This window comes from Coptis chinensis, chromosome 5, assembly GCF_015680905.1.
Source record: "Coptis chinensis isolate HL-2020 chromosome 5, ASM1568090v1, whole genome shotgun sequence".
Lineage (NCBI taxonomy): Eukaryota > Viridiplantae > Streptophyta > Magnoliopsida > Ranunculales > Ranunculaceae > Coptis > Coptis chinensis.
In genome coordinates, this window is record NC_141460.1 from 77,736,715 (window position 1) to 77,753,271 (window position 16,557).

General features: G+C 35.9%; 3 protein-coding genes across 6 annotated transcripts; 1 reads left to right on the forward strand and 2 right to left on the reverse strand.

Annotated features, from left to right (window-relative positions):
- Nucleotides 1–205: 205 nt before the first annotated feature.
- On the forward strand, nt 206–3,512 carry LOC147499042 (uncharacterized). Its single transcript, XM_086563406.1, has 9 exons — nt 206–371; nt 490–833; nt 1,185–1,567; nt 1,654–1,866; nt 1,957–2,259; nt 2,342–2,435; nt 2,510–2,554; nt 3,362–3,424; nt 3,504–3,512. Exons 1-9 carry the CDS (start codon nt 206–208, stop codon nt 3,510–3,512), a joined length of 1,620 nt encoding a protein of 539 aa, XP_086419532.1.
- A 5,493-nt stretch (nt 3,513–9,005) lies between these two features.
- On the reverse strand, nt 9,006–14,044 carry LOC147499043 (DNA polymerase zeta catalytic subunit-like). 4 transcript variants are annotated; one of them, XM_086560847.1, is made up of 9 exons: nt 13,713–14,044; nt 13,459–13,613; nt 13,160–13,369; nt 12,986–13,073; nt 12,703–12,887; nt 11,336–11,636; nt 10,328–10,515; nt 9,902–10,133; nt 9,006–9,399 (listed from the first exon to the last, which is right to left on the reverse strand). In XM_086560847.1, exons 4-6 carry the CDS (start codon nt 13,025–13,027, stop codon nt 11,408–11,410), a joined length of 456 nt encoding a protein of 151 aa, XP_086416973.1. In that variant the 5' UTR covers nt 13,028–13,073; nt 13,160–13,369; nt 13,459–13,613; nt 13,713–14,044; the 3' UTR covers nt 9,006–9,399; nt 9,902–10,133; nt 10,328–10,515; nt 11,336–11,407. The 4 variants fall into 4 exon arrangements, with proteins under 4 accessions (XP_086416973.1, XP_086416974.1, XP_086416972.1 ...); XM_086560848.1 differs by having other exon boundaries at nt 9,902–10,515; nt 12,703–12,884; XM_086560846.1 differs by having other exon boundaries at nt 9,902–10,515.
- Nucleotides 14,045–15,220: 1,176 nt separating this feature from the next.
- Nucleotides 15,221–16,557, reverse strand: LOC147499044 (uncharacterized). Its single transcript, XM_086560850.1, has 2 exons — nt 16,387–16,557; nt 15,221–15,508 (listed from the first exon to the last, which is right to left on the reverse strand). Exons 1-2 carry the CDS (start codon nt 16,440–16,442, stop codon nt 15,316–15,318), a joined length of 249 nt encoding a protein of 82 aa, XP_086416976.1. The 5' UTR covers nt 16,443–16,557; the 3' UTR covers nt 15,221–15,315.

Genomic DNA, 16,557 nt, shown 5'->3' on the forward strand with positions numbered 1-16,557 from the left:
GACAAAAGGCCCAAATACTCCCAAAAGTAAAAGGCCCAAATACTCCCAAAAGTCACATTTAAGAAGGTCTGCAAGGCTTCACATACTGGTTACTAAACCATTTTTAGGTCCTAATGGAGAGCCATTGGTGTTGGAAATTTCTGATAATGAAGTGGCAGAAGATGTTGAGGGATCTAAGAATATGGTGGAGTCTTAGTTACCACCCATGGATCAGGATTTCTGTACTCAGAATATTCATGAATATCTTGATGAACTAGAACATGCTAGTGAGGGATTAAATGATGCTGAGAATGCTGAGAATATGGTTTATGAATCTAATAATGCTGAGTTGAATGATGGTTTGAATGGTGAGTTGAATGATGGTCTAAATGGTGAGTTTAATGGTGGTTTGAATGATGAGTTGAATGCTAGCTGGAAGTGATGATGAAGGGGATAAGTATAAGTATGATAAAACCTTTGGCCCAGTTTTTGGAAGTTGGATGGATGCAGGCTATGGCAGTGTTGAAAGTGAATCTGATGATGATGAGTACAGTCCAACAAATAGTGATTACTTAGATAATGACATAGATCCAATGGTGGTGGATGAAGAAGTACATAATTTAGAAGAAGAGTTACAAGGTTCTGTGTTGGCCAATGTTATGGGGCTATCAAGAAACATCTATGAGGAAGAGGAGGTGGCAAAGGTGGCAGACCCAATAGTTGAGAAGTTTGGGTTATGTGAGTTGAAGCCCAAGATGAGCTGGCCTACTGTTGATGCTTGCAGGGAGTTTTTTGTGACAGTGGCAATTAAACATAGGTTTAGTTTCAGACAAGTTAGAAATGACAAGTTCAGGGTGATTCTAGTGTGTAAATAGCCATCATGTAAATGGACTGTATCTGCTAGTATAACCAAAAAAGACATGCACACCTTCATTCTTAGGAAATGGCATGATGTACATACATGTGAAGCTAATGAGAAGAACAAGAACACATAGGCTAAAGTACCTTGGGTTGCTAAAGTATTTCTAGATAAGATAAGAGATCATCCAAATTTCAAACCAACTGATATAGTAAAAGAAGTGTTTAATAAATATAGAGTGAGCATATCATACTGGACTGCTTGGAAGAGTAGATGGCTGATGCTTGAAGCAATACATGAAAATTATGAAGAAGGTTATAAACTAGTCCATGAGTTGTGTAGGCAGATACTTAAGAGAAACCCAGGTAGCATTGCCAAGCATTTTGTGAGTGATGGAACTAAGTCTTTCATTGGTGTTGCTGTTGCATTCAAGTCATCAATAGATGGGTGGTTGAATGGATGTAGACCCATAGTTGGTCTTGATGGTTGTTTTCTCAAAGGTATGTATGGTGGATGTTGTTTAACAACTATAGGACTTGATGCCATGAATGGAATATTCCCTCTTGATGTCTATGTTTGTCAAGGGGAGAACAAGGATACATGGATGCAATTGTTATGCCACTTGAAGCCTTATCTAGACAAGTATAATGATAAGGTTAGCTTCATGAGTGACAGACAGAAGGGGTTGATACATGCTGTAGCTCACTATTTTCCAGATTCCAATCACAGGTACACCCTATACATTTTGTTATGCTTCTACACATGCTGAATTATGCACATTTATTTAAGATGCTTATGCATGTTTTTTTATGCAGATATTGCTTCAAACATATGTACAAGAACTTTAAAAAGATTTATAGTGGTAAGCTGTGGGAAAATCTAGTCTGGGGAGCTGCAAGGGCATACAAGAAGCAAGAACTTACAAGAATATTGGGTATCATTAACAAAAATGACCCAAAAGCTTTAGATTGGTTGGATAGAGAGCCAAGGAGTAGTTGGGCTAGGGCACACTTTGATTGGATCTCAAAGTGTGATGAACTGACTAATAATTTTAGTGAGTCCTTCAATAACTAGATACTCAAAATCAGAGATAAACCATTGGTTCTCTTTATAGACAGGTACAACCTAGACTTGTTGAACTTGGTTTATGAGAGAAGAGAGTTGTCCATGGAGCTAGTTGAAGGAGATGTAGTCCCAAATGTGTATTTCGTGATTAAAAAGAGGGAGTTGAGGCACCATTGGTATGAGATTAAGGGTGTTTCAGACACTGAATATTTAGTAATCAACAACAAAAGTGGGAAGAGGTATAATGTTGATCTTGGGAAGTTTGAATGTTCATGCATTAAGTGGCAAATGTCAGGAATTCCTTGTGCACATGCAGTTGCTGTCATCAGAAAGAAGAGAGGGGAAAAGTGGTCAAGGTAAATTGTATCATTTTTAAATATTTACTTATGTGTACATTAATTTCTGTTGTATATATTTTAACCCTATATTTTATGATAGGTATTGCGGTCCATATTTTAGTGTTGAGGCATTCATGAGAACTTATGCAAACTATCTTTATCTAATGGAGAACATTGAGGATTGGGAAGAAATAGTAAGTAATGCATATGATGTTATCTATCTTGATTGTATAGGATAGTAATTATCTACCATTATCTTTATTCACAGGATGACCCAGAAGAGTTGGTACTACCTCCTGAAGTGGCTAATAAGGTAGGAAGGCCAAGAAAACAAAGAATTAGGGGGATGATGAACCACCTAAAACAAAAGGAAGTGCACAAAGTGTGGAGAACCAGTCACAACTCTATAACATGTGATCAAAGATAGAAGGGATATATGGCAAAAAGAAAAGGAAAGGTGTCCCCGGACAAGAAGAACCAACCGAAGCCCGGTCAGCAACAACAAGCGATTAGCAAGATCAAGAAGCCCCAATGCAAGGACCAAAAACAACATCAAGGACCAATCAATCCCCAAATCAGCAAGCAAACATCATCAAGGACCAACTGAAGCCCCCAGGTCAAGAAAGAAGATCAAGAAGCCCCCATCAAAGAAGAAGAACATCAAGAATCCCCAATACCCAAGAAGAATGCAAAGATCAAGGACCAACTGAAAGAGGATCACCAGAAGGAGGTAGAGTAGGGAGAGGAAGAGGAAGAGGCAGAGGCAGAGCAAAAGGAAAAGCAAACATAAGGGGTGGAAGGGATGGAAGAGGCAGAGGAGTACATGAGCCAGTTAGCCAGAGAACAAGGGGATTGCATCATTTGTTGTTTGGTGATGGCCCAAATACACCTTCAACTCCTCCAGTGAATACAACTATATCAACTCATGAGCCACTTAGTCAGACTCAATAGTAAGTGGCTTTTGCAAGTATAATTTGTATATTTTGCTACTTGTAAGGGGATTGCATCTTTTGCTACTTTTGTATATCATATGTCAAGTCAGGAAGTGTCTGTTTGTACTTAAGCTACTGGTGTTGGTCTGCTGAAGTGTTGTGTCTGTTTTCTGTTTCTCATGGTTTAGGTCAAAGTGTTGTGTCTGTTTCTCATGGTTCAGGTTTACTGGGATTTCATTTTGAAATTTGATGTAAGAAAGAACCCTTGTTTGTACTACCAATTTATGATTATTCCCCTTTTGTTATGATCATCTTTTTTATGTTCTGCAGATAGGTTGATATGGTTTTGGGATTTTATGCTACTACAACTTACATTTTATTAGAATAGAACAATTAGATCACCTTTTCATTGATACAGACATTATAGCCTCAAGACAACAATACTCATTACCACACACATCACAATCTAGTATAAGAGTAGTCTTCTTCTCAGTAGGCACCATAGGTTGGTTGGAAACACCATAAAGCATCTGGTGGTTGTAACACCCAACCATGTCACATGAAAGCCACATTTCAATTACTTTGCCCGACTGATCACGACATCTATACAATTTCATAAAGCCTCTGCACTTGACCATGTCTGCCCCCCTGTCCATGTTGCATCTCTTATAAAGGTACTCACAATTTGGAGTAGTGTGGCCTTCTTGGTCACACAACTGACATATCTGTGGACAAAAACACAAGTTGGATAAACTTCGATTTTGGTACAGAAAACAAAGTCATCTTTTAGGAATTAAACCTACTGAACTTCATAAAATTAGAGTTTAGTCCTACTTATATGCCATTACAGTTTAAAAGTTGATTAGGTTGAAAACTACCTCATCTAACACAAAAGATCTTATGGGAGCTCCACCCATTGGATTAGATTGGAGAAAGAAGAGGGGTACCTAAAGAAGAGAAAGAAAGGGTGACTTACAGGAAGAAAATGAATGTAAGGGTTGAACTTTTATAGTATTTCAGTTCTAATGGCTATATTTTTTGGGCCATTGGATTGTAGAGAGGATTTTGACACGTGGCAAATCTTATCATGTGAGTTTTAGTTGGATTCCAACGGTTATCTACTTATTCTCGTGACATGCACATGGAGGGGTATTCTTTCCATTTTGAAAATATAAACAAATTGAAGCTGATTGACCAAGGTCAACTATATTAACTCACAGTCAACAAACAAAAGTAGGACCAAAGCCTAATAAATTTGAAAAGTAGGACCAAAGCCTAATTTCGCTATTAATAGTAGGACCAAAGTCTAAATAACCTCTTTCATTTCAATGTTTTAATCAATCTTCCTCTTTATGTTTTCCAGTCATTTCAATACAACAATCTAGCTTTCAAGTTTTCAATTGCTTAGAACTATTCTAATCATTTCAAGAGTTTACATTTCTTCTTCACATCTCCCTCACTCAAACTCTAAATAATTTAGGATGAACCTCAACTTCTAATCTAAACTCTTTTGAAGTATACAAACCACTACTAAAACTTCATCAACGCACTCTAGTTTTGTGAATTGAAATAAATGCATAATTTTGTTGATCTTTATTGTTTAGACCTTCTGACAAAAAATAAATAAATAAAAAATGCATATATTTTTTTTGGGGTGGGGCGAGGTGTGCACATAATCTCGCACTCCACTTAGAACCCTAGCTTTGTCCTTAGGTAGTATCTATGTAAGAAATGATGATGTGGTTGGAATTTTGATTGGGCACATGGTTGAATGGCAGGGAATATGGGATGCTGATCTTAGTTTTTTCAGATGTGAGAAAAATGGCCACTGAAATCTGGACATCCCTTGCCTTGCTTCATCCCGATGCTTCAGTGTGGGACTTAATCTGCGTTGTTTCATGGGATCCGGAATGGCGAGTAACTGGTGTGGCTCCAATCGAAGGCACTGCAATTGAAGATAACTTCATCAAGTCTGTCACCCTTTCTGTTATCTTTCTTCCAGGGCTGATGCATGTTGTTGAGAACCAATCGCGTCAGATCCATTATATTTCTCGTATCGGTTGGGTGTATAATTATAGAATGAGTTCGTATGTCCGAGTTCAGTTGAGTTGGAGTCCTGAGTCCCAGTCCATGTAATTGAGTCATATGAGTCCGAGTCCTTGTAATTGTGAAGTTGATGAATAGTAAAAAAATCCATTTACTTGTTGGTATATATATTATTTGTATTTGTGTCTCTATGTTCATTCAATTATTAATCAACAAGTACCAAATGTTCTTGTTTAAGGTAACTTCTCTCTCTCTAATTTTTGTTAATTGAAGTTATGGGAAACACCACAATCAGTCTCTTTCACTTTATAATATTGTTAAAACTCTTTTTATAATATTAAGCAATGTGAAGCTATGGACACATTAAAATATGAATTCAAAAAGGACTTGCGGCGCTACTTGTTGCACGCTTCTCCTAATTATTTGTAAAACTCGTTATCATTATCAATAAAATTTCCACTTATATATATATATATATATATATATATATATATATATATATATATATATATATATATATATATATATATATATATTTCAATGTTAATCTTTTATAGTTTCCTCCACATGATAGTAGGATTATATATACTTATAACATTATAAGGGCATCTCCAATGGACAATGTAAAAATCCACCTCCACATAGGCGCCATTAGGATTATACACTCTATCTAACTTCCAAATACATAAAGTATATATTTACTACTTGTGGCTCTTCCAATGGTAGGTGGGGGAATATGCAAAAAGAGATAATAACGGACTTAAACTATCATAGACCATTCAAAATAATGAAAAATGACGGGCTTGGTCCGTTGCAAAAGCTTGAAACAAATAATGGTCCACTTTCATACAACACTCAAAACAACGTCTGTGTTTTGTAATAGTTATAATTCACTACGCGACGGACTTAGACCGTCGCAAATAGAAAAATAAAGCTTGAAACATCAGTTGAAGTGACGTCCGAGTTTTTAAGTTACACATACGTTACTATAAGTGACGTCCAGGCTTTTTTATTAACTAATAACTTATTACCTACGATATACAACCCCCATTGGAAGGAGTTTTTTGGCACTTAGAGTGTGTATATAGACATAGTAGTATCAATTAATGACTTGAGTGCTTAAGTAATTAATTTTGTCAGTTCATATTAAATTCTTAGTACTCAACGCACTCTAGTTTTGTGAATTGAAATAAATACGTAATTTTGTTAATCTTTATTGTTTAGACCTTCTGACAAAAAAAAAATTACATACTTTTTTTTTTGCAGTGGGATTGGATGGGGTGTGCACATAATCTCGCACCGCTTAGAATCCTGGCTTCGTCCCTGCTTATATGTCATGGAAATTTGTCTTATGGTACCTCACGAACAATGTATAGCTTAGGATGCAAAACTATAGAAGAGACAAGTCTTTTTTTTTCTCCCATTCCACTCGGCCAGTCCTTTCTTACTACAAGAAATAGCAACACCATTTGAGATTTGACATGAAGAATGTCCTTTGCTTGAACAAACAGTAAAGCATTTTGATCTTGATGTTCATTATGTTGTCACAAATTAAATTTCAGGCTTATCACTGTTTATGAAATGCATCATATTAATGTTACTTTACTAAGGTGCCCATTTTATTCATACATCACGGTTGTGAATGTCATTTACATGGTGTTCGGCTTGTGTAAGAACAACTACAATTTAAGGTACTATCGTAGCTGCCATGTCCTCCACGGTACTTTAAGGAACAAAATTTGTTGCAAAATGGTGTTCATGGAGAAGACGGTGTGACCACCGAAGGTATCTTACATAGATTATCAGTTTCACCGAATAAATATAGGAAAGAGAAAATTAGTTATTTAAATGGTGACATATAATTAAAATATTTAATAGTAATAATAATAATAATAATAACAATATTAATTTGTAAAGAACGGAATTCATTTGTTTTACAATTAAAATTCAAAACAATATGAATTCGGAAGCAATGAAAGTGAACATAACAAATATTGTAGTGAAAAAAAAAATTACTAGAGGCAAAAAGGAGCACAAGAAAAAAGAGAGTTGAAAGAGATGATGAAGATAGCTTCATTGTGATTAATTGACAATATGTAAAAATCTATGAAGAGTACTAGCTTATAATTTATAGGAAACAATAAGATTTATGTCAACTCAATCATAATTTACATTTGCAATCTGATATGAAATATTTTGATATTTAAACATTAATTAAGGAAAAAATATATACATTTAGAAATGTTAAAACCATAATGGATTAGGGATCAGTGCTAAAATCTTTAGAAACGTTAATGGATCAAGTAAAAGGTTTAGAGAGCCCAATTTTCCAATTGGTTTTAATTTTCCAGTCCACCCTAAATTTTAATTACGGATTTAAGGTTAAAACATGGGCAGACGTCAGCAATGTAAATTTAAATTAAATTTACACAAGACAATAACTATGTAAATATAATTTTACAGACTTCTTCAATTGTGAAAAATACTATGTAAATTTAAATTTCCACATGTAAATGTGCATTGTCATATATGTAAATACAAATTTACATATGGAACATAATGTGAAAATTTATATTTACATTTTCATTTTCATATGAAAATTTAAATTTACATAGGGTAAAGAAAACTGTGTAATTTTATATTGTCATATATAAATACAAATTTGCATATATGATGGCGTCAACCCAGTTTGTCATTGAGCTGAAATTATTAATGAAGATTGTTGACGTCAGCCCGATTTTCTTTAAATCCGTAATTAAAATTTAGGGTGGACTTAGGGTGAAACTATTATTAGGTTTTGTTCTTGGGCTGTAATCCTTGAAACGTTAAAGCCTTAATGGACCAGTGCAAAAATCTTTAGAATAACCTTAGGTCTGATTTTTGCAGGATGAAAAATAAATCTTTAGAAATTAGAGCTTTAGAAATGTTGAAACCTTTAGAAATCATGTTATTATATTTGGGGAAAGGGTTTTAGGGACATATCTTATAAAAAACACGTAAACAAACTCAAAATCGTTAGGGCATTTATAAGTTTTAGATTAGGCTAATTTTTTGTTGATTTCAAAACATTGTAAATAAATAATCAAAAAAATAATAAAAATTTTTAAATTTGCCAAATATAACATGGACATGTTCGTGGGGCAACTTATATAGTGTCTTCAACAATTTTTTAATTTATGTTTATTAACTTTTTAATTTACGCTATATAACACTATATATAACATGTCTTAGGGACGTCCAGTTTAAGAGAAAGCCTGCTCATTTGAATACTTTAACATTATCGAACGGAATGAAAATTTCTGAACTAACACAGAACCATTGCATATATTCAAAATTTGCAAATAACTTGTTCACATGTAGCACACAAGTTTCTAACATTCTTAATCATTCAAAGAATGGTCGCACTATTTAACCGGTGGTGTATACACAGTAGATCCGTTCAAAGTGATCAACCACACCGCCCAACCACGCATACAATTTACTGAAGAAAAGAACGTATCATACCGTTATGGCATTATCTATACTACAGTACATCAAACAAACCTACCATTTGGCCTGCCATGACTTCTCATCCGCACACCAAACTCTGGTTTTTAAAACAAAAAAACACCAGGTTACTTGTCATCTTCAAGACCTCGAGCTTGTGTTATGAGCATCAAACTGGTCGGTCATCTGGGACAGACACCACTGAGCATCAATGTCCCATAAGAATTACGGACACCATCAGGACAGAAACACATATCTATGATCTAACTGAACCTTCATCATCCAACAAAATAATTGTGATAAAGAAGCAAAATTTAACTGAAATTACATTACCCGCAATAAACTTAAAAGTTACAAAGTTTACATCTTTCATTTTCTATAAAATGAAGATATACACAGATTTGTAAGAGACTAAGCTATGGCTATTGACAGCAGTATTACAGTGGTTCTGTACAATTAAACAAGACTGATGGACAAATTCATCAGATATATACAAGCAAGTCTGTCTTTGTCACATTGAAGCAGGTGTAGAGAACTTCAGAACAACTCCACCATACACCTTGGGTAGAACCCTATATCGGCAGCAACACCAGAAAGGGTGTGTAGTTCTTTCTGGACTTTCCGTCTTTCATAGAATACTGTACTTAATCCCACTATCAACAATCCAATCCCCACCTCCACAATGCCGGCATATCTACAAGAAAGGAAGAACCCACACTAAGTATAACTTAATATGAGGATGAGCAGCTCAATATTTTAACTTAAAATGATCATAAAGAAAAGCCAGTTTTATACTTAACAAGGATATGACTGTAGGCAAGTGACAACAGAAAAATGGCTATAACAAAAATAGGTAATAAGCTATAGTTAAAGTAATGCCTCGACGATGTAATGATCAATGTCCCCCAGAAAATAAAAAATAGGGAATTTATATTATTTCAGATACTTCCACTTTAAGTGCAGAACGCCTTGTCCAAATTAAAATAGCATCCAACTGTGATTCATAGCAGGTCAGGAGTGTGTGTTAGAAGCACGTGAAGTTTTGAATGGAAACCCCAAAAGTATCATTCAAAGCTTATCCATATCCATAACTACATACACAACTAGAGGCGCAGTTCAAATATCATAGAACAAAGAAGCAAGTATATAACTTGTACATAAAAACTTCAAATACTACTGTGAGACAAAAGACTTACAGCTGCAAGGAGTTGGACCTCCCTCTCTAGTTTGAGGTTCTACAGACCATAGCAGTTGCAACAGCTGCTTCGTTCTTAGAGCAGTTATCACAAAAATGGTTTGATGCTTGGACCAGCTCTCCACAGAGAATACAGTGTCTGGAGAGATAGTAATAGTCTATTCTTGTTCTTTGACCACTTGGAGCATAAGAGAATCGTTTACCTACAGCTGATCTAACTGGATGTGGCATCTCTGAAAACCATCGTTTCAAGTCAGCACCAACAAGACCAAACACCCGTTGCAGTGCTGGAATTATTTGTTTATTGATGTAATACAAGTCATTTAAACTGAAAGGAGAATCAGTTGCCAAAAGATCCAGGGGGTCAACAACCATATCAACAAGGCGGGCCCCAGGCTCTCCATGGATTACTGTGTAAGGTACTCACTCTGCATATCATGGTTCTGCTCTGGGATCAGTTTTCATTGCTTTAATAGCCACAATTGCTGCTGGCGGAAGTGAAGAAGATCTGTTACTGTAAGTTCCCAAACGAACCTCCTTAGCAAATACAAAATCATGTAGAGATACCCTGCCAGCCAAAATTCGGGTCCACTGCCACTGCAGGTACGCTTTGACCTAATTATAAGGCTAGAAAAATTAGCAAGTTAATCAAGATAAAGGCCTACTTGGATCATTATTGCACCAGAAGGTCTGGTTTCAACAGGGAACAATAATGATAAGGGATGCTAATGAGGGAATTATTATTAATTACAATTAGTAACTACATAAACTGTCTAATAAATAATTCACATGGCTAATAATTTTGCTATGCAGATTTGCCTTTGAAAAGATACTATATCAATCTGGCCATACATAAAAATAGCAGAATTTTATTACAAGTATTGCTGAGTAGAAGTGAACGGCTCTACAACTATAGCTCTTTTTGCAAAGCTTTATGTGCTTTAGACCATACTGGAACGCGTATGGCATTACTTGTGTGATGTGTCTAAGGCGTGCATCTAAGGCACGCCATATCTCACCTGTGTCTTTGACATTCGAAAGCAAGTTAATTTCGTTATAGAATTACATACTTAACATGAGTTTCGTTACAACTTACAAGTTTTCACTGAGAGACTTCTGGATCAAATGCCCTATATTTTTTTTCTTCTTTTTTTTCACCCTTAAGGAAACACCCTAGAGAAGGGGAAGAATTTGGCAGACCCTACCAGTTTATTAAATCAAAATAATGATTAAAGTGGGGGGAGAAGGATCCAAACATTTCAAACCATTTTTCTAATGTTAAACACGTAACCTGCCCAGACCGCATTTGTGAAAATACTTATTAGGTCAACAGAAAGAGAAAAAATAAATGAACAGAGATATAATAACTCCAAGCTCTTTTTCAAAAGAAAAGTTTCTTACTTGAACATGAGGTTCCAAACATGAACAATCATACCTTAGAAATGTCCTGGTGTTCAAAGAATAGTCTTAACTGCTCCATTGTCTTAGCAACTGCCCCACACGAATCTCATCTTACAGTTTCTATACCTTTGGCGTCAAAAGAAGGTTCAACTTGGTCTGGGGTCTCGTAGCTGTAACCAACATAACGCTTCTTCATAAGGAGAAAACACGGATGATAGACCTTTTCCATTTTCAATGTGACTGGCACTGGATTCATCAAAGTGATTACAGATGCAAGCTCCTGTCCAATACTGAAAGATTCTTTCATTGTGCGTCCTTTAAGGAGGACAAACATGCTGCAAAAAAGCAACCAGTTATTAAAATGTTCATCATAATTAGAATAAACATCTGAAGAATGACAAAGGTGAGGAAAAGGATCTATCTACAATAAATTTATCAAGTATTACAATCCCCATTACCGATGTGCATTCTACCCTCGTATACAGAACAGCAGGAAACACCATTTTCTAACACTCACCGTAACATTCCCTAGAATAAATGCTGACTTGAATCTGTATTAATCTTTTCCAGTTTAATTAGCAACATTAACCCAATTTTACGCAAAGCATATAGAATTGTTAATGATCTGGATGGAAGATAGATCCCAATAAACTATAAATGTCCATTGACACTCATTCATTTTTAATTTTAAAAAAAAAACAAAAAAATCACCCAATCTCAAAAGTTGAATAAACCGACTATATCCTCCCAAGTGAACCCAGTGATACTAGAAAAGTAAAGTACATTCCAACTAGGTTGCCACGACTGAGGACTGCTAATCATGTGCTTACCACTCCATGGTAGATTAGGAGGTACTTACTAAAGCAAAATTGGACTTCAGAAACTAAAGCTAGACAAGACAATTAAAAGCATAACAAGAAACTATTACCAACCAGTGTCACCATAAATAACTCTAGCCTTCCACTTATCATCAAGTGCAGTCGTGCATTGTGCCTCATTTTTCTTATTTCAAGAGTGAAATAAAACCCCTACCAAGTCGTGTCTTCTTTTAAGTATTTTAATCACTTTTAAAAAAATAAGAATAAAATGTAGAAGTGTCCCCCGTGTGTCCCCAACGTGTCCACGGAGTGTTGGAAATTCTAAAAGTTAATTAATAAATCCGACATTCCAAATCGAGTATCGGACACGTGTCGGAAGCGTGTCAGTGTCCGATGCGTGTCCGACACGGATACGTTGCCCCTAGAGGAGTGTCCGTGCTTTATAGTGTAGAGTCAGTAGTCACTTCTATTTACTTCTTCAGAACGGTGTAAAGAATCTCTATGAGAACAGATAGGGTTCATATGTTCTGAAAACTCACGCAAGCTGCCCACATCAAGTAAAGATCTTATAGAGTGCAAAAACCTTTCAGCGTCCTCTGAAGGAGGACCTTGAGAAGAAGACGACTTTTCAGCTTTGCTGCATATATACAGTAGTGCGTCCTCAAACTCAGGTCCATGTGAAAGAGTATTCAGAAAATTTTCAGGAAGAGATTTGCTAGGGTCTGAATGTATCACTTCCTCATGCACCCCTGTTCTTTCATACTCCTCCTAAATCAAAACAGGGCAACATCATGAGATGACCGAAACCGAAGTAGCTCATCTAAATATAAAAAAATATCAAAGATAATAAACAAATGCAGACCTACCACATTGGGACAAGTGACTGAACCATTTTCACATCTGAACATATCTGAGAAAGAGGTGAATACATTTTGAACTGCTGGTTTAAAATATCTGCATAACAAACAACAACGAAAAATGTGAGCCACACTGCACAATGGTTACATGGTCTGCGCTGTGAATTTATGAACAATACACACCATCTACAGTAGCATCTCCCTCAAGCTCATAAATACTCTGACGTTTTATCAGGCAAAGTTCCTGATCTGGTGAACTATCAGTTTCAGTGGAATGTGGCCATATCCAGCCAGTCTGGACTGTGCTAGATGTCCAAATTGGCATGCGTAGACAAGAACAATTGACCTGAATCTGCCTAAGGAAAAATTTCAAAGACATCAAATGGAATTGACCTGCGAAAGAGGATCAAAAAGTTATTAGCTAAGAGTCAAAACAGCTAGATGTCAATGTCGTTCAGTTTTTTATTCACAGAAAAGATAACCTGATCATTAAAAGAAGTGGAAGCAACCTTCCCTGTTGCAAGTCTATGCATACCACTCTGTTGTGCCCCTCTTGGGATGAATCCATCAGGTAATGGATAATGAAACTTACCTTTGATACATGCAGATGACCCATTCCATACAAGTTATACTCAACCTAATGTTTACAAATGTAGGAAAAGAACAGTGTGTCATTTAAATCTACATGCAAATAACATCACAAAAGAGTAAGAAAAAAAAGTGCAAAACTCAAAACCTGCCAGCTATATTTAAGAGGGAGAATAGAATGTTTTGGTGTTTGTGCCCCTATTTATATTTGTGAAGTCGGCTCAATTGATGACTTTAGATGATCAAGTGTTGTTGTCGGTTCAACTCGTTTAAAATGGCATAATATTCAGGCCTACCACTCCAACGCTCCAAGTGGGCTGTACTTCAACAATGCTCTGAAGAGCAGATTGGCCGATCCCAAACATCCACTAAGAGACCAGATATTGCAGTCTGTCCCTCAAATCTAAACAAGAGATCTGGCACCAGATACCGACCTTCTATAGTTTTGTGTCCTAAGCTATACATTGTTCGTGAGGTACCCTGAGACAAATTTCCATGACATATAAGGACTCACAGTTTTATACGTACTCCTACAAAACATATGCGGAAACAACTGCCTAAACATTCTTTGTAATGGAGATACATTCTCCTGTATCAATAACTTCCGAATCAATTAAAGCAGCATATAAAGTGATTACTAGATTTTTTATAGATGATTTTAGGCCTTCCTGCAGCTTTACGCCCACACACAATACTGAAAATGAAAATGAACAGGCATATGAATAGGAGTCGAATGAACAGGCATATGAATAGGAGCGCAGCTGTCCTGGAAATCCCAACCATTTTCAAGTGATGGCACGCCATCAAACCGGGAAGCAGACATGTCTGACCATGACAAGCAGTTTTCTCCTTCACCTAGTTTTGTTCTGATTTGTATTCATCGGACCATAATATGATTCAAAAAATTTATAAGAGTGATGACGCAATAGTCAAAAACAAGTAAACATTCATACATACTATAAGATTAATACACAAGAAGAAATCCTATTGCTTAGACCCCTTTTAAGTTTTAAGTGCCAACAATTCTGCTCAAACCAAATACTCACAAGGTCGGAAAAGGAGGTATAAGAAGGCATGGTTTGTGGACAGAACAAATACGAAACATGTTTTACATAATTCAGAGGACGAGAATGTGAAAAGGCAAATTTAACAAATTTATGAAAGAATCAGAAACTAGTACATATCAAGGTATATGGGGCAAGTTTAGTTAGACAGAATAAAGAGATTGGTTTGATAGTGTAAGCATGTATATTGAGACCACTGCAAGGAGCAGGGCAATGAGAACTTTGGTGCTGGCCGGTAAATGCACTGAAGGGTGAGATGAAGGCCAAGGAGGATGTAAAGCAAGGACAAAGGTAGTAAGAACAGATCCCAACAAGACGTGCCTTGACGCCTCTATCCTTATCACACTCATCAGTGGTGAGAATAATATAATGGTAAGAAAAGAATTACATTCTGTAGTGTGGGTTATTATTTCCAGAGTGCAGACTCAAATTAGTTAAGATAAAGAAGATGATCAGGACTTATTTTTAAACTTCAAATTTTGGAAACCATACTAGTGAAGAACATACCACATCAATCACCATTGTTAAGCATCACTACACATGAAGATATTGAACTCACGAAGATGACTTGAGAGGAAACTTAGCATGAATGTTTCCTTTACCAGATAAAAAAAAAATGTTTCATTGATAAACAGAAAAGATCCATACAGAATATTGTTTTAGCAGTAACACAGTATTAGGAACTAACTAGACATCGATGTGATCTTCCATGACAGCGCCTGTCTTTTCTACGGCTGCATTTCGCTTCCAATTCTTAACTGCTCTATCAACTGTGGCCTTTGCCTCATGTACCTCTTCAGCAGAGTACTTGTGTTCTATGATTCCTAATGGTCCTGGCTGCAGTACTTTGATTACTGTCTCCATCTCCTGCTCCAGCTGCCTATTGAAAGTGCAATAATACTTAACAAGCAAGCACTGAAATAACACAAACGGCTCACAGTTTCGACAGAGGTACACTTGCAGAAAGTTATAAAAACTAAATGGTATAGCCAGGGACATTTGTTTTCACCCATGAGATTAGGTTTCACATTTGCTATCAAATTAACTTCTATAAGCAAAAAGGACTGCTTCACATCAAAAATGTTATCCGAGATGACAAATTTGAATCCAGAAAAACCAAAGGAGAGGGAAGACAAGAAAAAAAAAAAAAAGAGAAATAGGTTTCCATGATTATATGGTAAGCTGTACTAATGTTACATAGAAAAATTCATCCTACTTTTATTCTTATGATAAGGAGCCCTTAATATATATTTCATGTTTTGTTTTTTCTATAAAAGTAAAGGACAACGACCGTTTCCATGGTGAAGGCTCAATCAAATCTTAGTTTCGTGGTTAGCACCTCAGTCCTCAGCGGAGAGGCACCTTGCTTGAAAGTGAAATGCCCAATACCAATGACACAACGCCTAAACAACATCAATATTTTACCTCCAAATACATTGTTTATCTCATTTAGACTTCGATCACATCAAATACATTACTTGCATCACATTGTTTATCTTTTTTCCGTTTTTTTCGGGAAAAGTTTCCTTAAAAAAACAATCTTTTGAGTTCCAAACAACTCCTTGTCTCAATTAAATCAAACCTCAAGTTTTGATTTTGATTCAAAACCATAAATCCACAAAAAATTAAACAAAATGTACATAACTCCTATATAAACCCTAAATTTCCAGCTAAAACACTAATAAAATATTTATAAAAAAAAATGCCATAAATATAGAGATGAAATTGAAAGAGTAGTTTCCAGAAAATGGGCTATACCTGAAGAATCTAGAAAAGGGGAGGGAGCTAGCAAGACGTGAAAGTGACGGGGGCATTTTGGTAATTTTCTTAGTTTGCAGAAGAAGCAAACTGGAGCGCCCTTAAAATTGAGGTTTTATATTAGGTTCAGGATCTAGTAGTGCAGGGAGTAGATTAGTTTAGTAACAGTAA

What these genes read in the sequence shown, in the direction of transcription:
- LOC147499043 (XM_086560847.1), bottom strand. Translation starts at nt 13,027, where the DNA reads ATGTTCAGATGTGAAAATGGTTCAGTCACTTGTCCCAATGTG. An exon ending in CAGTCACTTGTCCCAATGTG is followed by an intron (nt 12,888 to 12,985) that starts GTAGGTCTGCAT and finishes GTTTTGATTTAG; the next exon opens with GAGGAGTATGAAAGAACAGG. An exon ending in CCTTCAGAGGACGCTGAAAG is followed by an intron (nt 11,637 to 12,702) that starts GTTTTTGCACTC and finishes GCTTTTTTGCAG; the next exon opens with CATGTTTGTCCTCCTTAAAG.
- LOC147499044 (XM_086560850.1), bottom strand. Translation starts at nt 16,442, where the DNA reads ATGCCCCCGTCACTTTCACGTCTTGCTAGCTCCCTCCCCTTTTCTAGA. An exon ending in CCCTTTTCTAGATTCTTCAG is followed by an intron (nt 15,509 to 16,386) that starts GTATAGCCCATT and finishes CACTTTCAATAG; the next exon opens with GCAGCTGGAGCAGGAGATGG.
- LOC147499042 (XM_086563406.1), top strand. Translation starts at nt 206, where the DNA reads ATGGATCAGGATTTCTGTACTCAGAATATTCATGAATATCTTGATGAA. An exon ending in CACTTTGATTGGATCTCAAA is followed by an intron (nt 1,867 to 1,956) that starts GTGTGATGAACT and finishes CTTTATAGACAG; the next exon opens with GTACAACCTAGACTTGTTGA. An exon ending in AGAGGGGAAAAGTGGTCAAG is followed by an intron (nt 2,260 to 2,341) that starts GTAAATTGTATC and finishes ATTTTATGATAG; the next exon opens with GTATTGCGGTCCATATTTTA.